The following is a 23,410-nucleotide window of genomic DNA, read 5'->3' on the forward strand; positions in this document are numbered from 1 at the left end:
ACTGAAGAGATGAGTCTTCAGTAAAGACTTAAAGGTTGAGACCGAGTTTGCGTCTCTCACATGGGTAGGCAGACCATTCCATAAAAATTTAGCTCTATAGGAGAAAGCCCTGCCTCCAGCTGTTTGCTTAGAAATTCTAGGGACAATTAGGAGGCCTGCGTCTTGTGACCGTAGCGTAAGTCTAGGTATGTACGGCAGGACCAAATCAGAGAGATAGGTAGGAGCAAGCCCATGTAATGCTTTGTAGGTTAGCAGTAAAACCTTGAAAACAGCCAGTGTAGGGAGGCTAGCACTAGAGTAATATGATCAAAAAAATGTTGGTTCTAGTCAGGATTCTAGCAGCCCTATTTAGCACTAACTGAAGTTTATTTAGTGCTTTATCCGGGTAGCCGGAAAGTAGAGCATTGCAGTAGTCTAACCTAGAAGTGACAAAAGCATGGATTAATTTTTCTTCATCATTTTTGGACAGAAAGTTTCTGATTTTTGCAATGTTACGTAGATGGAAAAAACTGTCCTTGAAACAGTCTTGATATGTTCTTCAAAAGAGAGATCAGGGTCCAGAGTAACGCCGACAGTCATAGCAGCACAGTCTTTGTAGTTGAGGTCCATTCAAAGCAGTGCAATTACTCCACTATAAAACAGTAATACAACATTTATCTACAATAACTGCTAATGTAAACATGTACATAATTACCACTACATTGACAGAGGATTAAGGTTGGGTAAAAAAAGAAGAGGATTACAAGTCTAACCTTATTTAGCATATTTTCCCTTCATTGTCCAATACAGTGATTCCCTTTCATTCACATTGACAAATCAAATTGTTCAGACTCATAGAAAAGTGATAACACAGTATTAAATGCAGTGCACATTATAAAATGATTTGGCACCTGATAAAGACTACAAATTTGACGTAGAATCATGGTTTGAGGAAGTTGTCATTAGATGCACGATTTAAAAAATGTGTTCGACAGACATTGCATAATGCCTGTTTATAAAGGTTTGGGCTCCTCTCACACTCCTCCTGCGATGCGGTACACTGCCAGGCTAACTTCATGTGTCAGGGCATCAGCACTCTCCTGAAACACACATCACCCTCAGACAGTGAGAGAACAGAAAAAGAAAGAGTAAAGAAAGGTAAAGGCATAGTGAGTGAACAAAGAAATGTGAATTGAGTGACTCCCTATCGCTCAGTGTTATTTTCCGTTCAAGTAGGTTTGAGTGTCAGCGTCTCAGCCCCACCTGTGTGTCTGCCTCGGCGTACACTCGAACCACATCCTCAGTACCTGAGGGGCGGACAAAGGAGCGTCCCTGTCTGTGCTTATTCACCAGGCTGTCTATGGCCTCCTGCAGACCTGCTGAACTCACTGTTCTCCTCTCTGCATCTGTAGTGTCAATCACACGCCGGTCTGCCACCTACAGGCCACACAACAACACTGCAACTGAGGCACTGGGATAAAGTGTTAAAACATATATACAAGATTTCCTTATTATACAGGCATTTAAAGTAACATACGATGCAACCACCCACGCAAACACACACCTTGACTTCGAGCTGTCTGTTGGGAAGATCTGTGTAGATGGCGTCCCATTGTTGTACGGTCATCCCTCTGATGGTTAACACTGCCTCAATCAGTAGCATGTCAGAGATAGCATCTCCTACGGTCTACAGTGAGAGCGAGAGAAAATGTCAGTTATGCATACAGGATTGGACCCTTAAATTGCAACGAACGTGTGTAGTCACTATTGCTGAAAACGGTTGATTGTGTTGCCATGGCCGTGTGTGGTCATACCTGGTTGATGAGGTTGACCGTGTTCTGCAGTAGCGGTGCAGCGTTTTCCCTCTCGTCGTTGGTGTTGGAGTCCCGGGCTAGCTGCTGGATCTTCTCTTCTGCTTCTTTACTGAACAAGACCTGAGACAGGACCGCAATCATACAGACAGGCCGTCACTGAGCGGGCACGTTCAAGCAATCTACCCATCACAGATCAGTGTGTAAGCATGTGCCAGTCGGTTTCCTACTCACAGTCCCGTGGCCGCTGGCCTCGAAGTAAACACCAATGTCAAACTCCTGGGCTGCATGGTGAAGGTGTTTCACTCCGGTCTTGGTACACCGCACTATCACCTGGAGGGAGGAGAGGTCAGCACTGATCGCATGTGTGTTGGAGCGACTAAGGTGTGTTTGTGTGTCCTCACCTTCATGGTGTCTTCCAGGTAGCGTGTAGAGTTGCCGTTAGCGTATGCCGTCTGTACCACGGCTATTTGTAGGTCAAGACCAGCCTGCGCAAATCAAAACACACACAGGGGAACATGTCAGTGTGTGCACACTTCTGAATGAGGAGTTGGTGTGTTATGTAGGGGCATGTTTAAGCATCACAGGTGAGCATAGCGAGTGCGTGGGTGTATACCTGTGTAAGCAGTTCTTTGAGGTATGTGCTGATGAGGGTGGCAATCTTGTCTCCCGTCTAGTAGGTGAAATCTCCCTGCTGAGTCGCAGTAGTAATAAACAATACGATCAGCATCACCATCATACGAACAGCAACGCTCCCCTGCACTCATCTCCACACCTAGAGAGAGATGTGAGACAAAAGAGGAGAAAGATTGGGATGGGAAAACGAGGGAGAGAGCAATACAGACAGACAGAGTGGATGGCTCTGACCCTTCTCTAAAGGAGTTTGGCTGAAGCCAGCAGTATACGTAATGTGATTCATTGAGATGTCTTCCTCTCTGGTGGACAAACATGGGAACAGCATAATAATATAACAAACCCGAGTGTCCTGTATTTCATTACGAGATAAAAAAGTTTATCAGTCACCTGTAGCCTGAGAGAGACACCCATGGGTCGAAGTTCTGTTACGATCTCACCATAGATTTGGACACACCCAGAGTTGAGACCTGCCTCTGCCAAAGGATGCGTCTCAATCATAAATAGCTTCCTTTCCTAGTTTGTTTCACTTTCCCTACACACAGCTTAATTTAAAAAAAAATGTAATGTAATATATACATATATACACACACACACACACACATACACCTCAATACAAATGTAGTGCAGATTTAAAAAATTAAAAAGAGTAAACTGGGAGAGGATGCTATTCGGGGTCTATTGAGATGCAGACATAGATCGAAAAGAGACAAGTTGAGGTCAACTCGTCTCTTTTCGCACCTATGGGAGCTTTCTGTTGTACTTTGATGTAGTCGGCTCCACACAGGTGGGTGAGTTTTCTACTGGAGCCGTCGTTGGAGAGGGACAGCTGCAGCTCTTTCTTTAGGTAGGTCTCCATCTCACACACATTCAGAGCACCAATACCATTAGCCCCATCCACCAGCAGGGCCTTCTGATCATCTGTACGGTTAGGCACCTGGAGAGAGGGGGTGGAATGGGTAACATTCATTTGAATTAAAAATTATTTTACCTTTATTTAACCAGGTAGCCCAGTTGAGAACAAGTTCTCATTTACAACTGCGACCTGGCCAAGTTAAGGAAAGCAGTGCGACACAAACACAGAGTTACACATGAAATAAACAAACGTACAGTCAATAACACAATAGAAAAAACCTATATACAGTATGTGCAACTGAGGTAAGATTAGGGAGGTAAGGAAATAAACAGGCCGTAGTGGCGAAGTAATTACAATTTATCATTGCCGTGATAGATGTGCAAGCAGAGATACTGGGGTGCAAAGGAGCAAAAAATAAATAACAATATGGGAATGAGGTAGTTGGATGGGCTATTTACAGATGGGCTATGTACAGGTGCAATGATCTGTGAGCTGCTCTGACAGCTGCTTAAAGTTAGTGAGGGAGATATGAGTCTCCAGCTTCAGTGATTTTTGCAATTCGTTCCAGTCATTGGCAGCAGAGAACTGGAAGGAAAGGCGGCTTTGTGGGTGACCAGTGAAATACACCTGCTGGAGCGCTTGCTATGGGTGGGTGCTACTATGATGACCAGTGAGCTGAGATAAGGCAGGGCTTTACCTAGCAAAGACTTATAGATGACCTGGAGCCAGTGGGTTTGGCAACGAATATGAAGCGAGGGCCAGCCAACGAGAGCATACCGGTCGCAGTGGTGGGTAGTATATGGGGCTTTGGTGACAAAACGGATGGCACTGTGATAGACTGCATCCAATAAGCTGAGTGTTGGAGGCAATTTTGTAAATGACATTGCCGAAGTCAAGGATCAGTAGGATAGTCAGTTTTATGAGGGTATGTATGGCAGCATGAGTAAAGAATGCTATGCTGCGAAATAGGAAGCAGATTCTAGATATAATTTTGGATTGGAGATGCTTAATGTGAGTCTGGAAGAAGAGTTTACAGTTTAACCAGACACCTAGGTATTTGTAATTGTCCACATATTCTAAGTCAGAACCGTCCAGAGTGGTGATGCTGGACAGGGGGGAGGTGCGGGCAGCGATCGGTTGAAGAGCATGCATTTAGTTTTACTTGCATTTAAGAGCAGTTGGAGACCACGGAAGGAGAATTGTGTGGCATTGAAGCTCGTCTGGAGGTTAGTTAACACAGTGCCCAAAGAAGGGCCAGAAGTATACAGAATGGTGTCATCAGCGTAGAGGTGGATCAGAGAATCACCAGCAGCAAGAGTGATGTCATTGATGTATACAGAGAAAAGAGTTGTCCCGAGAATTGAACCCTGTGGCACCCCCATAGAGACTGCCAGAGGCCGGACAACAGGCCTTCCGATTTGACATTCTGAACTCTGTCTGAGAAGTAGTTGGTGAACCAGGCGAGGCAGTCATTTGATAAACCAAGTACTGCCTGTGATAGGTTCTCACTACTGGGCCTGATGTAAAACAACCAATCACATTGAGTCTGCCGATAAGAATGTGGTGATTGACAGAGTCGAAAGCCTTGGCCAGGTCGATGAATATGGCTGCACAGTATTGTCTTTTATAGATGGTGGTTATGATATCATTTAGGACCTTGAGCGTGGCTGAGGTGCACCCATGACCAGCTCGGAAACCAGATTGCATAGTGGAGAAGGTATGGTGGGATTCGAAATGGCCGGTGATCTGTTTGTTAACTTGGCTTTCGAAGACCTTAGAAAGGCAGGGTAGGATAGATATAGATCTGTAAGAGTTTGGGTCCAGAGTGTCTCCCCCTTTGAAGAGGGGGATGACCGCGGCAGCTTTCCAATCTTTGGGGATGTCAGGCGATTCAAAAGAGAGGTTGAACAAGCTAGTAATATGGGTTGCAACAATTGAGGTGGATAATTTTAGAAAGAGAGGGTCCAGATTGTCTATCCCAGCTGATTTGTAGGGGTCCAGATTTTATAACTCTTTCAGAACATCAGCTATCAGGATTTGGGTGAAGGGGAAATGGGGGAGGCTTGGGCAAGTTGCTGTGGGGAGGTGCAGGGCTGTTGACTGGGTAGGGGTAGCCAGGTGGAAAGCATGGCCAGCTGTAGAAAAATGCTTATTGAAGTGTCTGGATTGTACCAAGGGCTATATCTGTTCCAGGTTCTACATTTTTTGAATGGGGCATGCTTATTTAAGATGGTGAGGAAAGCACTTTTAAAAAACTACCAGGCATCCTCTACTGACAGAATGAGGTCAATATCCTTGGGGTTGTACCTGGTAGGTTCATTGATAATTTGTGTGAGATTGAGGGCATCTAGCTTAGATTGTAGGACGGCCGGGGTGTTAAGCATGTCCCAGTTTAGGTCAGCTAACAGTACGAGCTCTGAAGATAGATGGGGGGCAATCAATTCACATATGGTGTCCAGGGCACAGCTGGGGGCAGAAGGTCTATAACAAGCGGCAACGGTGAGAGATTTGTTTCTGGAAAGGGGGATTTTTAGAAGTAGAAACTCAAATTGTTTGGGCACAGACCTGGATAGTATGACAGAACTTTGCAGGCTAACTCTGCCCCCTTTGGCAGTTCTATCTTGTTGGAAAATGTTATAGTTAGGGATGGAAATTTCAGGATTTTTGGTGGCCTTCCTAAGCTACGATTCAGACACGGCTAGGACATCTGGGTTGGCAGAGTGTGCTAAAGCAGTGAATAAAACAAACTTAGGGCGGAGGATTCTAATGTTAAAATATATATATATTTTTTTTAAAGGTTACCTTTATTTATACAGGTTTTTTCTCATTGAGATAACATCTCTTTTTCAAGAGAGACCTGGTCCAATAGCAGCAGAGGGAACAACGTTTCAGACAAAACAACTTACATACACTAACACAACATTAAACAAAACTATAAACACGCATAGAGTACAACAAAAACATTGTACATTAAAAACACAAACATGCATGAAACCAGAAGTCAACAAATGAGAGCGCCTCGGGACTGGGAGTGGAGCTAGGCGCTGAAGGGCCTGGATTAACCTTTACATCACCAGAGGAACAAAGGAGTAGGATAAGGGTACGACTAAAGGCTATAAGAATTGATCTTCTAGTACATTCGGAACAGAGAGATTCAAGGCATAATGCACAGACAAGGGTATGGTAGGATGTGAATACAGTGGAGCTAAACCTAGGCATTGAGTGACTACGAGAGAGGTTTTGTCTCTAGAGACATCATTTAGACCAGTTGAGGTCACTGCATGTGTGGGAGGTGAAACAAAAGGGCTAGCTAAGGAATATTGAGCAGGTCTGGAGGCTCTACAGTGAAATAAGACAATCACTAACCAAAACAGCAATATGGACAAGGCAGATTGATATTAGGGAGAGGCATGCGTAGCTGAGTGATCATAGGGACCAGTGGGTAGCTAGGCGAGCTGGAGACACGGCGATTCAGACAGCTAGTGGGCCGGGGCTAGCAGAAGGGCCTTAGGGGAACGTCGTGACAGAAGAGTCTGTTGTAGCCCCCTCAGACGTTATGTTGGTAGTCCAGTCGTGTTGGATCGGCAGGGCTCCGTGTTAGCAGTAAAAGGGTCCAGGCCAATTGGCAAAATAGGTATTGTATCTCAAGAAATTGGCTGATGAACCTCTTCAGCTAACAGTCCGATATGCTCTAGACAGCTAGCGGGCCGAGGCTAGCAGGCTAGCGGATGGGCCTTCAGGGGACGTCACGACGGACGAGCCTGTTGAAACCCCTCGGGTGGATTACATCGCTAGACCAGTCGTGATGGAATGGCGGGGCTTGTGTCAGCAGTAAAATGGGTCCAGGCCAATTGGCAAAAAAGGTATTGTCGCCCAAGGAGTGGCTAATGGACCTCTTCAGCTAGCTGGGAGATAGGCCTAGCACGAGGCTAGTTCCAGGCTCACTGGTGCTTGCTTCGGGACAGAGACGTTAGCCAGGGGGTAGCCACTTGGATATCAGCTAGCTAGCTGCGATGATCCAGGTGAAAAGGTTCAGAGCTTGCGGTAGGAATCCGGAGATGTGGAGAAAAAGCAGTCCGGTATGCTCTGGGTTGAATTGCGCTGTGCAGACTGACAGGAGTTGAGGGCTAAGGTTAGCTGATGGCCGCTAGCAGTGGCTAACTGGCTACTAGCTAGTTAGCTGACTAGCTTCTGTTGGGGGTTCCGGTTCTTAAGTATAGAAAATAGGAGATCTATACCACATTGGGTGAGGCGGGTTGCAGGAGAGTATGTTGAAACTGAGGTTAAAAATATAAAAAATATATACAAAGGAAAAAATAGATATACATGGGACACGACAAGACAAAGACGTCTGAACTGCTACTAGCAGTGAACTGCTACTTGGTTTAACCTTATAATAACAAGCAAGCAATTATAACAAGCAAGTATAAGTTCTTGCAAATTAATAAACTTGCTTATAACTGCTGACCAATTTCTGTAATTCAAAACAACAATCAAATATCAAGGTGTTGTTAAACCCAAGAGTTAATGCACCTTTACTGTGGCTTTCCAGGGCGTGGACTCCATCCAGTACTGCCTGTGATAGGCTCTCACTACTGGGCCTGATGAAACACAACCAATCACATTAAATATCTGAGGTAACCTTGGTTGAGTTCTTATTGCATCACCTGGTGCCCCGGATGGGGTGATTTTAAGTATTTTAGATCATTCCATTGGTCCTAAAGTGACATTTCTACCCACCCGGGACACCGGTTGACGCAAAATGAACTTGCCCCCTGTTATATTGCTAACCCTTGACATTCAAGATTATAGTTTAGTTTCTAGACTAGAGAATGTTAATACCCCAGTACCTTGTGTCTTTACTCACAAACACGCTGGCCTCCTGGGCCATGCTGATGGCCTCTCTCTCGATTACGTCCTTCAGGGCGGTGAGGAGCCCCTCCTGCTCTGCGTTGGCCAGCTGGGTGGCATAGCCCTCCCACGCAGGGGTCACCATGTCCCCCATGGTGTCCACCAGCTTAACCCCGTTATCCTCCTGGAGAGGGAGGGTGGAGGGATATAGTAAGAAAGGAACAGAAAGGGGTGATTGTAGTATAGTGTGGATATTAGGGGTGAGGTAGATGGAGAGAGGGAGGGGGGGAGAGATAAAGATAGCGATTGGGATATTGTGTAAGTCAGAAAAGCAATAGTTTCCATGAAAGCAAATCAATTCCAGACAACCTTTTTCTAATAATATCAGCAGCTTTATTTGTGGCCCTCGGAGCAGTCCAGAATAGAACCAGGGACTATCGGTCAAAGACAGATCGTTCCACCTTAAAAAGCACAAGTAAGAGGATTGACACCCACCATCTCAGATTGTTCTGAAATGGTTTCTGTTGTTAGAAATATAATTTGATTTGAGCAATTAAGCACCCAAATTGGCCATCTTAATTTATAAGATTCATATAATATTATATAAATATAGTACCTAACATCCGATTTGGACCAAGCATGGGTTGCTGTCATAACTTGTCCATAAACTGCTGACAGGGTAAGGAAACCAATATGTAATTTGTGTGAACTCTCCAACATTGGGGGGATTATTATATATATTTTTAAATCACCTAATAGCAGGAACACCACCATCTAGTGGTCAGAACCTGGTATTATAAGGATGTAGGATGGGACACAAACCTAACAGCTTCAATGACTAACTTCTCTGAACAGGGTTGGAAAAAAACTTCCCCAAATTCACAGAATATATTACATAGTATAAACAAAAACAATACTCCGAGCTGCAGCTCCATAGTACTTGTCAGAAAGAAAACAGACACAGATTATTGGTTGTTGGGGAGGGTTGGGGGGAGGAGGAGGGGGGTCCATGTGTGGCTTTTGACCATTTCTTTGGATTCTTCATGTCTTAATCATTATTTTTTTCTAATTGGTCCAAATCAGATGTTAGGTACTACATTTATTGAATATTACATGAATCCTATAAATTAAAATGGCCAATTTGGGTGCAATCAATTAGCTTAATTTATCATAGATCAAATTATATTTCAACAAAATAATGTTGCAGGAATGCTATTATCTGTTTCTAACTACAAAACTGATTTCAGAAAAATCTGAGATGTCATGGTTTGCTTGAAATGACATGGAATGACCCTGAAGCCATATAGGTACAGCGAAGGCTATTAAAAGGAAGCAAGTGTTAGGTTTGGCTCACCTCAGGGTTGTGTGACGCAGTGACCATGACTCCGATGGTGGCCTTATTCTTCTTGGAGCGGAGCGTGGCCAGTAAACCCATTCGGAACATGACATGGTCTAACTGCTTAGAGTTGGTGCGGAACCCAGCAGTACCATACTGTAGGACCAACCCTACAGGTTTAGGGTGGACAGCAGACTTCTGGGATACTTCCTCAAAATGGGCCATTCCTGAAACACCAAAACAGAAAAACAAAGGGGATGTCTCAATATTTTGAAGTGGGTTCCTCTCTTCAGCTCATCTCCTTCATAAGATGTAGCCTGTATTAATCAGGGGGCTGAACATGTTTAAAATACCCCAAATAATAAAAATGATGTGGTAATATATACATTTTGAACAGTTTACAATAATAATGATAGCCACAACCCTTTATCAACACGATTTCAATATTTGATCTGTCAATTTAATGAGGGCACTGAGAAACCATGTTCACTCATTCGTCCTAAATCCACTATGATGTAGCCTTGGCACTACCAGGTCATACTATACGGGGCAAAGTTTATTTCAAAGGTGTATCTGTGCTGCTGCTGATCATTGATAGCTAGGTAAACTAAATCAACTCATGCAGAAACATGATTAAGCTCCTTCCTCTCTATTGACAGACTGATATCGCAACATGCGTGCAAGGTAATTCACTTGTTACAATACAAATAGAATACCGGCTATTAATTTCGAAATATTTACTAAACGTATAAATAGTTTCACTTACTTGCAGTTGTTGAAGGAGTGAATTGAAAGCCTCTCGATTCTACTTGCGACGTAGCTGCAGTTCCTTGTACCACGCCCTTGAACTGTCATGCTCCGCTACACCGCACAAAACCAATCATCTGAGCACATAGTAGGCTACCGACTCAAGACAATTCAATATACATATCGATTTAATCATAAGACTGTGCCCAGAATAAATGCGCCTATATAAAATGCAGTTCTTGCCTATTGTACACTAGGTATGTGGACACCTGCTCGTCGAACATCTCATTCCAAAATCATGGGCATTAATACGGAGATGGTCCACTCTTTGCTGGTATAACAGCCTCCACTCTTCTGGGAAGGCTTTCCACTAGATGTTGGAACATTGCTGCGGGGACTTTCTTCCATTCAGCCACAAGAGCATTAGTGAGAGCGGGCACTGATGTTGGGCGTTTAGGCCTGGCTCGCAGTCGGCGTTCCAATTCATCCCAAAGGTGATCGATGGGGTTGAGTGCAGGGCTCTGTGCAGGGCAGTCAAGTTCTTCCACACTGATCTTGACTAACCATGTCTGTATGGACCTCGCTTTGTACACAAGGGCATTATCATGCTGAAACAGAAAAGGGCCTGCCCCAACTGTTGCCACAAAGTTGGAAACACAGAATCATCTATAATGTCATTGTATGCTGGAGAGTTAATATTCCCTTCACTGGAAGTAAGGAGCCTGAACCATGAAAAACAGCCCCAGACCATTATTCCTCCTCCATCAAACTTTACAGTTGGCACTATGCATTGGGACAGGTAGAGTACTCCTGGCATCCACCAAACACAGACTCCTCCATCGGACTGCCAGATGTTGAAGCGTGATTCATCACTCCAGAGACTGTGTTTCCACTGCTCCAGAGTCCAATGGCGGCGAGCTTTACATCACTCCAGCCAACACTTGGCATTGTTCATGGTGATCTTAAGGTTGTGTGCAGATGCTCGGCCATGGAAACCCATTTCATGAAGCTCCTGATGAACAGTTATTGTGATGACTTTGCTTCCAGAGGCAGTTTGGAACTTGGTAATGAGTGTTGCACCCGAGGACAGACGATTTTTACATGCTACGCACTTCAGCACTCGATGGAACGGAGTAAATTGAATGACATCAAACACAGAAACCATGTGTTTGAGGCTTTTGATACCATTCAATGATTCCGCTCCAACCCGTCCTCCCCAATTAAGGTTACACCATCCTATTGGTGGCCTACCACTTCGTGGCTGAGCCGTTGTTGCTCCTAGAGGTTTCCACTTCACAATAACAGCACTTACAGTGTAAACATGGGCGAGAGAGAGTTTCTTCCACCATATGTTTTGTCTTGGAGCTATTCCTTTCAAATCAAGTCACATTGAGATTGACTATATAATTTAAACCTAACCTAACCTATGACCTGACCCATGACCTTCCTGTGCATTCGGAAAGTATCAGACTCCTTGACTTTTTCAACATTTTGTTAAGTTACAGCCTTTTTCTAAAATAGATTCAATTGTTTTTTTCCCCCCTCATGAATCTACAAGCAATACCCCATAATGACAAAGCAAAAACGTTTTTATTTTTGTAAATGTATTAAAAGTAACAAACTGAAAAATCACTATTACGTAAGTATTCAGACTCTTTACTCGGGACTTTGTTGAAGCAACTTCCAAACTTCTTCCTTTTAAGAATGATGGAACCCACTGTGTTCTTGGGGAACTTCAATGCTGCAGTCATTTTTTGGTACCTTTCCCCAGATCTGTGCCTCTATACTTTCTCAGAGCTCTACTGACAATTCCATCGACCTCATGGCTTGGTTTTTGCTCTGACACGCACTGTCAACTGTGGGACCTTATACAGTGGCTTGTGAACCCCCCCCCCCCCCGTCATTTTTCCTATTTTGTTGCCTTACAACCTGGAAATAAAATTGATTTTTGGGGGAGGTTGTATCATTTGATTTACACAGCATGCCTACCACTTTGAGGATACAAAATATTTCTTTATTGTGAAACAAACAAGAAATAAGACAAAAAAAATAATAAACTTGAGCGTGCATAACTATTCACCCCCCAAAGGCAATACTTTGTGGAGACACCTTTTGCAGCAATTACAGCTGTAAGTCTCTTGGGATATGTCTCTATATGCTTGGCACATCTAGCCACTGAGATTTTATCCCATTATTCAAGGCAAAACTGCTCTAGCTCCTTCAAGGTGGATGGGTTCCGCAGCCTACTATGTGCTCAGATGATTGGTTTTGTGCGGTGTAGCAGAGCATGACAGTTCAAGGGAGGGGTCAAGGGACGTACAAGGAACTGCAGCCACGTCGCAAGTAGAATCGGGAGGCTTTCAATTCACTCCTTCAACAACTGCAAGTAAGTGAAACTATTTTTACGTTTAGTAAATATTTCGAAATTAATAGCATGTATTCTATTTGTCTTGTAACAAGTAAAATACCTTGCACGCATGTTGCGATATCAGTCTGTCAATAGAGAGGAAGGAGCTTAATCATGTTTCTGCATGAGTTCATTTAGTTTACCTAGCTAAGTCATACCACATACTCTCAATTGGATTGAGGTCTGGGCTTTGACTAGGCCATTCCAAGACATTTAAATAATTCCCCTTAAACCACCCGAGTGTTGCTTTAGCAGTATGCTTTAGGTCATTGTCCTGCAAGAAGGTGAACCTCTGTCCCAGTCTCAAATCTCTGGAAGACTGAAACATGTTTCCCTCAAGAATTTCCCTGTATTTAGCGCCATCCATTATTCCTTCAATTCTGATCAGTTTCCCAGTCCCTGCCAATGAAAAACACCCCCACAGCATGATGCTGCCACCAACATGCTTCACTGTGGGGATGGTGTTCCCTGGGTGATGAGAGGTGTTGGGTTTGTGCCAGACATAGTGTTTTCCTTGATGGCTAAAAAGCTCATATTTAGTCTCATCTGACCAGAGTACCTCCTTCCGTATGTTTGGGGAGTCTCCCACATGCCTTTTGGCGAACACCAAACGTGTTTGCTTATTGTTTTCTTTAAGCAATGGCTTTTTTTCTGGCCCCTCTTCTGTAAAGCCCAGGTCTGTGGAGTGTACGGCTTAAATTGGTACTATGGGCAGAACCTCCAATCTCCGCTGTGGAGCTTTGCAGCTCCTTCGGGGTTATCTTTGGTCTCTTTGTTGCCTCTCTGATTAATGCCCTCCTTGCCTGGTCTGTGAGTTTTGGTGGGCAGCCTTCTCTTGGCAGGTTTGTTGTGGTGCCAAATTCTTTCCATTTTTTAATAATGGATTTAACGGTGCTCCGTGGGATGTTCAAAGTTTCTGATATTTATTTATAACCCAACCCTGATCTGTACTTCTTCACAACTTTGTCCCTGACCTGTTTGGAGAGCTCCTTGGTCTTCATGGTGCCACTTGCTTGGTGGTGCCCCTTCTTTACATCAAATCAAATTGTTAGCAGATGTTAATGCGAGTGTGGCGAAATGCTTGTGCTTCTAGTTCCGACCATGCAGTAATATCTAACAAGTAATCTAACAATTTCACAACATGCCTTATACACACAAGTGTAAAGGAATGAAAATATATGGATGAGCGATGTCCGAACGGCATAGGCAAGATGCAGTAGATGGTATAGAGTACAGCATATACATATGAGATGAGTAATGTAGGGTATGTAAACATTATATAAAGTGACATTGTTTAAAGTGGCTAGCGATACATTTATTACATCCAATTTTTAATTATTAAAGTGGCTAGAGTTGAGTCAGTATGTTGGCAGCAGCCACTCAATGTTAGTGATTGCTGTTTAACTGTCACGTTCTGACCTTAGTTCCTTTGTTATGTCTTTGATTTAGTATGGTCAGGGCGTGGGTTGGGTGGGTTGTCTATGTTCGTTTTTCTATAATTTGGGATTTCTGTGTTCGGCCTAGTATGGTTCTCAATCAGAGGCAGCTGTCTATCGTTGTCCCTGATTGAGAATCATACTTAGGTAGCCTGGTTTCACTTTTGAGTTGTGGGTGTTTGTCTTCCGTGTCAGTGTTTGTTACCTCACGGGACTGTTTCGTTTATTCACGTTTATTGTTTTGTTCCAGTGTTCTGTTGTGTTTGATTAAACATTATGGACACTTACGACGCTGCGCATTGGTCCTCTATTCCTTCTCGCTACTCCTCCTCAGAAGAGGAGGACGAGATCTGTTACATTAACAGTCTGATGGCCTTGAGATAGAAGCTGATTTTCAGTCTCTCGGTTCCAGCTTTGATGCACCTGTACTGACCTCGCCTTCTGGATGATAACGGGGTGAACAGGCAGTGGCTCGGTGGTTGTTGTCCTTGATGATCTTTTTGGCCTTCCTGTGACATCGGGTGGTGTAGGTGTCCTGGAGGGCAGGTAGTTTGCCCCCTCTAGAGAGCCTTACGGTTGTAGGCGGAGCAGTTGCCGTACCAGGCGGTGATACAGCCCGACAGGATGCTCTCGATTGTGAACCTGTAAAAGTTTGTGTGTTTTTGGTGACAAGCCAAATTTCTTCAGCCTCCTGAGGTTGAAGAGGCGCTGCTGCACCTTCTTCACCACGCTGTCTGTGTGGGTGGACCATTTCAGTTTGTCCGTGATGTGTACGCCGAGGAACTTAAAACTTTCCACATTCTCCACCACTGTATCGTCGATGTGGATAGGGGGTTGCTCCCTCTGCTGTTTCCTGAAGTCCACGATCATGTCCGTTGTTTTGTTGACATTGAGTGTGAGGTTATTTCCCTGACACCACACTCCAAGGGCTCTCACCTCCTCCCTGTAGGCCGTCTCGTCGTTGTTGGTAATCAAACCTACCACTTTAGTATTGTCTGCAAACTTGATGATTGAGTTGGAGGCATACATGGCCACGCAGTCATGGGTGAACAGGGAGTACAGGAGAGGGCTGAGAACGCACCCTTGTGGGGCCCCAGTGTTGAGGATCAGCGGGGTGGAGATTTTGTTTCCTACCCTCACCACCTGCGGACGGCCCGTCAGGAAGTCCAGGACCCAGTTGCAGAGGTCGGGGTCGAGACCCAGGGTCTCGAGCTTGATGACGAGTTTGGTGGGTGCTATAGTGTTAAATGCTGAGCTGTAGTCAATGAACAGCATTCTTACATAGGTATTCCTCTTGTCCAGATGGGTTAGGGCAGTGTGCAGTGTGATTGCGATTACGTCGACCTATTGGCGCGGTAAACAAATTGGAGTGGGTCTAGGGTGTCAGGTAGGGTGGAGGTGATATGGTCCTTGACTAGTCTCTCAAAGCACTTCACGATGATGGAAGTGAGTGCTACGGGGCGGGGCGATAGTCATTTAGCTCAGTTACCTTAGCTTTCTTGGGAACAGGAACAATGGTGGCCCTCTTGAAGCATGTGAGAACAGCAGACTGGGATAAGGATTGATTGAATATGTCCGGAAAGACACCAGCCAGCTGGTCTGCGCATGCTCTGAGGACGTGGCTAGGGATGCTGTCTGGGCCGGTAGCCTTGTGAGAATTAACACATTTAAATGTTTTACTCACGTTGGCTGCAATGAAGGAGTGCCCGCCGGTTTTGGTAGATGGCCATGTCGGTGGCACTGTATTGTCCTCAAAGCGAGCAAAGAAGTTGTTTAATTTGTCTGGGAGCAAGACATCGAGGTCCGCGACGGGGCTGGTTTTCTTTTTGCAGTCCGTGATTGACCTTAGACCTTGCCACATACCTCTCGTGTCTGAGCCGTTGAATTGCGACTTTACTTTGTCTGTATACTGACGCTTAGCTTGTTTAATTGCCTTGCGGAGAGAATAGCTACACTGTTTGCATTCGGTTGTCACGTTCTGACCTTAGTTCCTTTGTTTTGTATTTGTTTATATAGTCAGGGCATGAGTTGGGGTGGGCAGTCTACGTTTGTTTTTCTATGTTTGGTTTCTGTGTTCGGCCTAGTATGGTTCTCAATCAGAGGCAGGTGTTGTTAGTTGTCTTTGTTTGAGAATCATACTTAGGTAGCCTTTTTCCAACTGGGTTTGGTGGGTGTTTGTTTCCGTGTGAGTGTTTGGGCCACACGGTACTGTTTCGGTTTTGTATATTTCACGTTTATTATTTTGTTCCAGTGTTCAGTTTTGTTTTTTGAATGAATCAATATGGACACTTACCACGCTGCATTTTGGTCCGATACTTATTACTCCTCAGACGAAGAGGAGGTAAACCGTTACATCGGTCATGTTTCCGATCGCCTTGCCCTGATTAAAAGCAGTGGTTCGCACTTTCAGCTTTGCGTGAATGCTGCCATCAATCCAGGGTTTCTGGTTGGGGAAGGTTTTAATAGTCGCTGTGGGTACAACATTACCAATGCACTTGCTAATAAACTCGCTCACCGAATCAGCGTATTCATCAATGTTATTGTCCGATGCTATGCGGAACATATCCCAGTCCACGTGATCGAAGCAATTTTGAAGCGTGGAATCCGATTGGTCGGACCAGCGTTGAACAGACCTGAGCACGGGCGTGTCCTGTTTTAGTTTCTGTCTATAGGCTGGGAGCAACAAAATGGAGTCATGGTCAGATTTTCCGAAAGAAGGGCGGGACAAGCCTCCCGGGTGGCGCAGTGGTTAAGGGTGCTGTACTGCAGCGCCAGCTGTGCCATCAGAGTCCCTGGGTTCGCGCCCAGGCTCTGTCGTAACCGGCCACGACCGGGAGGTCCATGGGCCGACGCACAATTGGCCTAGCGTCGTCCGGGTTAGGGAGGGCTCGGTCGGTAGGGATGTCCTTGTCTCATCGCGCACCAGCGACTCCTGTGGAGGGCCGGGCGCAGTGGGCGCTAACCAAGGTTGCCAGGTGCACGGTGTACCCTCCGACACATTGGTGCGGTTGGCTTCCGGGTTGGATGCGCGCTGTGTTAAGAAGCAGTACGGCTGGTTGGGTTGTGTATCGGAGGACGCATGACTTTCAACCTTCGTCTCTCCCGAGCCCGTACGGGAGTTGTAGCGATGAGACAAGATAGTAGCTACTACAACAATTGGATACCACGAAATTGGGGAGAAAAAAGGGGTAAAATAAAAAAAAATTAAAAAGAAAGAAGGGCGGGACAGGGCTTTGTATGCGTCGTGTAAGTTAGAGTAACAATGATCCGGGGTTTTACCAGCCCGGATCGCGCATTCGATATGCTGATAAAATTTAGGGAGCCTTGCTTTCAGATTAGCCTTGTTAAAATCCCCAGATACAATAAATGCAGCCTATGTGGTTTCCAGTTTACATAGAGTCCAATGAAGTTATTTCAGGGCCGTCGATGTGTCTGCTTGGGGGGGGGGGTATACACGACTTTGATTATAATCGAAGAGAATTCTCTTGGTAGATAATGCAGATGGCATTTGATTGTAAGGAATTCTAGGTCAGGTGAACAAAAGGACTTGAGTTCCTGTATGTTGTTATGATCACACCACGCTTAGTGGTGTTGCAGACTCTGGGGCCTTTCAGAACAGGTATATATACAGTGGTGCAAAAAAGTATTTAGTCAGCCACCAATTGTGCAAGTTCTCCCACTTAAAAAGATGAGAGAGGCCTGTAATTTTCATCATAGGTACACTTCAACTATGACAGACAAAATTAGATTTTTTTACAGAAAATCACATTGTAGGATTTTTTATGAATTTATTTCCAAATTATGGTGGAAAATAAGTATTTGGTCAATAACAAAAGTTTATCTCAATACTTTGTTATATACCCTTTGTTGGCAATGACACTCAAACATTTTCTGTAAGTCGTCAAGGTTTTCACACACTGTTGCTGGTATTTTGGCCCATTCCTCCATGTAGATCTCCTCTAGAGCAGTGATGTTCTGCCGAATGTCGCCTGAACAAGGAGAGGCACTTTTATAGCTGCACCATCGAGAGCATCCTGATGGGTTGCATCACTACCTGATATGGCAACTGCTCAGCCTCCGACCGCAAGGCACTACAGAGGGTAGTATGTACGTCCCAACACATCACTGGGGCCAAGCTTCCTGCCATCCAGGATCTCTATACCAGGCAGTGTCAGAGGAAAGCCCTAAAAATGGTCAAAGACTCCAGCCACCCTAGTCACAGACTGTTCTCTCTGCTACCACACGGCAAGCGGTACCGGAGCACCAAGCCTAGGTCCAAGAGGCTTCTAAACAGCTTCTACCCCCAGGCCATAAGTCTCCTGAACATCTAATCAAATGGCTACCCAGACTATTTGCATTGCCCCCCTTCTACGCTGCTTCTACTCTCTGTTATTATCTATGTCACTTTAATAACTCTACCTACATGTACATATTACCTCAATTACCTCGACACATTGACTCTGTACCTGGTACCCCCCTATTGTTATTTTACTGCTGCTCTTTAATTATTTGTTATTCTTATCTCCTACTTGTTTTAGGTATTTTCTTATTAGTGCATTGTTGGTTCAGGCCTTGTAAGTAAGCATTTCACTGTAAGTTCTACACCTGTTGTATTCGGTGCATGTGACAAATGCAATTTGATTTGATTTGAAAATATAAATATTTTTATATAACTAAACTAAATAAAAACTATCAAATCAGGTCTGAAAACGAACTGAAAATAAACTTACTTCCAAATAATAATACAAAAACGAATAGAAATAAAAACTAATATAAAAACACAAAACTATAATAACTTTGCTCTAGGCAATACATGCTAATTATAGGGCATAATAAAGCCTATACGTGTGTGGCAACGTGTCAATGACCAGGGTAAACAACCGCAGGGAAGGATACTAACAGTAGTAATGGGAGAGCGAGTAGCATCACGAGGGTTGGATATTGGAAAATATACTTCCTGTGCGCAGTGGGTTCAAGTATGTCTCTTTAATATTTTGCACCATTGCAGTAGTGCTCACTCGTAAACCCTTTGACATATTAATGATATGATTGCTAGGCTATACAGTAGGCCTAGGAATATTCCCCTTTAAGAACGCGCCACGGTGAGCGTGGGATGGACGTGTGTCGGTTTGTTAATGAAGTGTCACCTGACCCTGTCCTAACATTGCACGGGGGGAGAGGATATATAGTCCAAATAAACATACATTCGAGTGAGTGGAAGACACAATTATTTCCAACATCTCCATACAGTATAGCCTAGTAGCCTATTCAGCCTCCTTGGATTGGTGCGCCGGTCAGTGTTGGCTCTTGGCACAGGGGTTAGAGGCACATCTGCTGTCGACAGAGGCTCGTTGTCCTTCTCTATCAGACATTCTTGATCAGAAGAAAACGTCCGGAGCGAAGATTTTAATCAACGAGCCGACTGTGCGTCACTACAAAATCGTTATTTTGAAAGCGCCCCCGTGCATTTGACTCCTTCGGTTTGCCTTTTTTCCGTGCGTCGTGGAGAAGGAAACACTGACGGTGTATCCGATGCTCCCGCAAAACGGATAACGGAATATTCTATGTATGTTTGACGAAGGTTGGACATTTGGCCAAACCCATTCATTGTAAGGATAAGAATCGCTGCGCGGTCGCAACGTTTTCAATCTCCTGATTGCTTCTTTATTATTGCTTTATTGCTGTGGGCTGAGGAAATACATTGTATTTCTAGCGTAGTGTTACGTAAGAGTGACTTTATCCAAGGTGCTGAATTTAACGGTATAGCGGGACATAGAAGGAAGAAGGCAATCTTGTTTAAGTCTACCCAGGTCAGAGCACACATCAACGTGACCCAATTATTTAATGAAATATTTATTTATTTATTTGAGCTAATATTGCAAATTGTTCGCCCATCCAGAAGGTCACAGGCCTATACGTGGGAGATTTGGAGAGGACCGCACAGCACTGGCATCGTTGATACCCGTATTCCTGTAGCAAGACCGCCTTTTATTTCTCTCTTTGGTTAAATCAATTCTTAAGGTGGTCGACTACACGAGGAGAAAATGTCGGGGCAGACGCTCACGGATCGTATTGCCGCTGCGCAGTACCAGTTGACGGGATCAGAGGTATCCCGCGCCGTCTGCAAAGCCACCACTCACGAGGTGATGGCGCCCAAGAAAAAGCACCTGGAATGTAAGTGCATTCTCATCCCCACCCTTTCTCTCTCTCTCAAACACACACACACACACACACACACACACACACACACACACACACACACACACACACACACACACACACACACACACACACACTCAAACACAAACACACACACACACACACACACACACACACACACACACACACACACACACACACACACACTATCAGGTGAAGAACACTGCATCATGAATTGATTAGATATCTATGGGGAAAAAACGGTTGACATCCATTGTAAACATATGCCTCTGATGCCAAACGTTGCATGTTCGAATCCAGCCATAGAACTGTTGTTTTTGAGATTTTTGTTTTAAGACTATCCCAAATCTCATGCCTTAACTTAACCATTCAGAGTTAATACATAACCTTAAGATTTCATAGTTAATGCCTAAACTTAACCCTTAGAAATGTGATTTTTGGAACAACTTAGAAATGTTGTCTAATTCTGATGTGAGACTGAGAGCTTGTTGAATCATCAACCAATGCATTACATTTCTATGCTCCTGCCCTGCATGACCAGAGGCCTACCATGTATTGACGTTACCATGGAGATGACCCCAATGGTGACCCCTAGTCATCCTACATGTGTAGTTCACAATGATTGGAGAGAAAGGTGGTCATGACTCAAAACAGACTGACTCACACAGAGGCCTAGTCACAATACATGACATTTTCCCTTGTTCACTTGTCCTTGCACACTACACCTCCCAAGCTTCCCTTAAGTGATACATATGGCAGGAGTGCATGTCTTCAAGTCTTCAACAGCTGCAGTGTCTGCTACTGTAGTTGTCTTTGTTATTGATAAGCTAAAGAGCTTCCTCACTTGGTTTCAAAGGTGTAGCCTATACACTATACACTGTATCAAGTGTGAATTAAATGGGCAACGACTAGACATATAGATGTAGGCCTACTGTAGATAGATAGACCTTAACGTCCAATTCTGCTTATTCACCAGTATCCAATTTTCCCTGCATCAGCGCTACTTCCATAAAGAATCAGGGTCCGCCTCATGACAAGACAATATGAATCGCTGGCATAGGGCCTAGCAGCCCCGAGTCAAACTAAAGCAGTCGTGGATGAATGGTGTTCCACCTGCCTGTGTGTGTGGTCAGGTGGCCGGCCCAGTCTCAGGCTAGGTCTAGCAAGACTCAGAACTTATGTCGTGTGATACGCTCCCCACTGAATAATGCATTAATCAGCCAATGACTGGCCTCTATTATTTACACAGCCAAAGGTGACCATGCTAATGCTAAAGTAGGCAGGAGACTGCTTGGGATTAGCATAGCATTGCAGAGAGAGAGAGGCAGAGAACTCAAGAGTATGGCTGTCCAGAGAAGGGAGATTCTTACTCAACAAAATACACATATGTCCTGCTCTTTCCATGGCACAAACTGACCAGGTGAATGCTATGATCCCTTATTGATGCCACTTGTTAGGGGAGGAGACAGGTTAAAGAAGGATCTTTAAGACTGGGGACAATTGAGACACGGATGGTGTATGCCTCTGAACAGGGTATGGTAGTAGATGCCAGGCGTGGTTTGTGTCAAGAACTGCAACGCTGTTGGGTTTTTCCCACTCAACAGTTTGCCGTGTGTATCAAGAATGGTCTACCACCCAAAGGACATCCAGCCAACTTGACACAACTGTGGGAATCATTGGAGTCAGAATTGACCAGCATCTCTGTGGAATGCTTTCGACACCTTGTAGAGTCCATGCCCTGACGAATTGCGTCTCTTCTGAGGGCAAAATGGGGAAGGGGGTTCAACTCAATATTAGGAAGGTGTTCCTAATGTTTGGTATACTCAGTGTATGTTTACTGTAGTAGTTCATTTTTTACACATGTTAACCAAATACGATAAGCGTGAATAAACAAAGCACAATGCAAATGGATCCGGTCTTTATCGAGATGGAAGGATATTGTCTGTGTCTTGTCTGTGTTGTGACATTGATTGTTGAATACCTGTAGCGATGTCTCTTGCCTTGCAGTTAATCCGAGTGCATGTACAATGTATATCGATTTAATGGCCCTTCAAAACTAAATAAAAATAGGGCACAATGTCTCCCTTATCTTATTTTCTTGCCACATAGTTAATGCCCTCAAGGCAACATTCAAGGCTTCAAACACCAAAACATTTAATTAGGCCAACATTTTTAGGCAAGGGCTCCGTCTAACCTAAATATATTATTGGAAACTCTAGTAGGGCATATTATTTGTCATCTCCTCAGGGATAATCCAATTCCAAACTTGCCTTGAGGCCTCAGGTATGTGATGCCGTAGTCAGACGCGCTTCAAAAGCAACCACAGAACAGAGCATTCAAAGTTCAAAGTTCTCCAAACAAAAGGTAATTTCATAAGCTATATTCCATAGATAATCAAAGGCAAAGCGGTCAGATTTAAACTGTAAACAAAGGTATAGACTAGTAGCAGCTTAGTGGCGTAGCGGTCAAAAAACTGTACGGTGCCGCCATACGTGAGGCTTAGTAGACCCGTTCTGCCAACAACCTAAATAGGTAAAGGGAAGGGGAACACATAATGCTTTTAAATACCCATGATAATTCGAATAGAAAACCAAAAACAACGAGTTCATCAACCATGCTCTATAATGGACCATTCCATATTTATACTGATATTCAATAATAATAGTTTTCTAAATGGAGCAAAAACAATACATACAGCCCAAATAAAGAAGGTATGTCTTTTACCAAATAGGGCCTTCTTCTGTATACCACCCCTACCTTGTCACAACACAAGTGATTGGCTCAAACACATTAGGAAGGAAAGAAATTCCAGAAATGAACTTTTAACAAGGCACACCTGTTAATTGAAATGCATTCCATGTGACCTCCTCATGAAGCTGGTTGAGAGAATGCCAAGAGTGTGCAAAGCTGTCATCAAGGAAAAGCGTGTTCACTTTGAAGAATCTAAAATATATTTGGTTTTGTTGAACTTTTTTGATTACTACATGATTCCATATGTGTCGTTTCATAGTGTTGATGTCTTCACTATTATTCTGCAATGTAGAAAATAGTACAAATAAAGAAAAACCCTGGAATGAGTAGGTGTGCCAACTTTTGACTGGTACTGTATATTACATATCTCTTGGCCTTAAGTTTGATGGCATAACGCATAGATTCCACAGATAATGGTCTAGA

At 44.2% G+C, this 23,410-nt stretch overlaps 1 protein-coding gene and 1 pseudogene across 1 annotated transcript in view; one reads left to right on the forward strand and one right to left on the reverse strand.

Moving 5' to 3' along the window:
* Window positions 1–395: 395 nt before the first annotated feature.
* LOC115107487 (phosphoacetylglucosamine mutase-like) lies at window positions 396–10,587 on the reverse strand (annotated as a pseudogene).
* An 8,550-nt stretch (window positions 10,588–19,137) lies between these two features.
* Window positions 19,138–23,410, forward strand: part of LOC115107847 (clathrin coat assembly protein AP180-like) — a 46,429-nt gene continuing 42,156 nt past the window's right edge. The window contains exon 1 of the mRNA XM_065008817.1: window positions 19,138–20,230. Within this exon, the coding sequence (XP_064864889.1) occupies window positions 20,101–20,230 (130 nt within the window). The 5' untranslated portion in view covers window positions 19,138–20,100. The remainder of the gene's footprint in view (window positions 20,231–23,410) is intronic.

This window comes from Oncorhynchus nerka, linkage group LG24 (assembly GCF_034236695.1).
Source record: "Oncorhynchus nerka isolate Pitt River linkage group LG24, Oner_Uvic_2.0, whole genome shotgun sequence".
In the NCBI taxonomy this organism is placed as follows: domain Eukaryota; kingdom Metazoa; phylum Chordata; class Actinopteri; order Salmoniformes; family Salmonidae; genus Oncorhynchus; species Oncorhynchus nerka.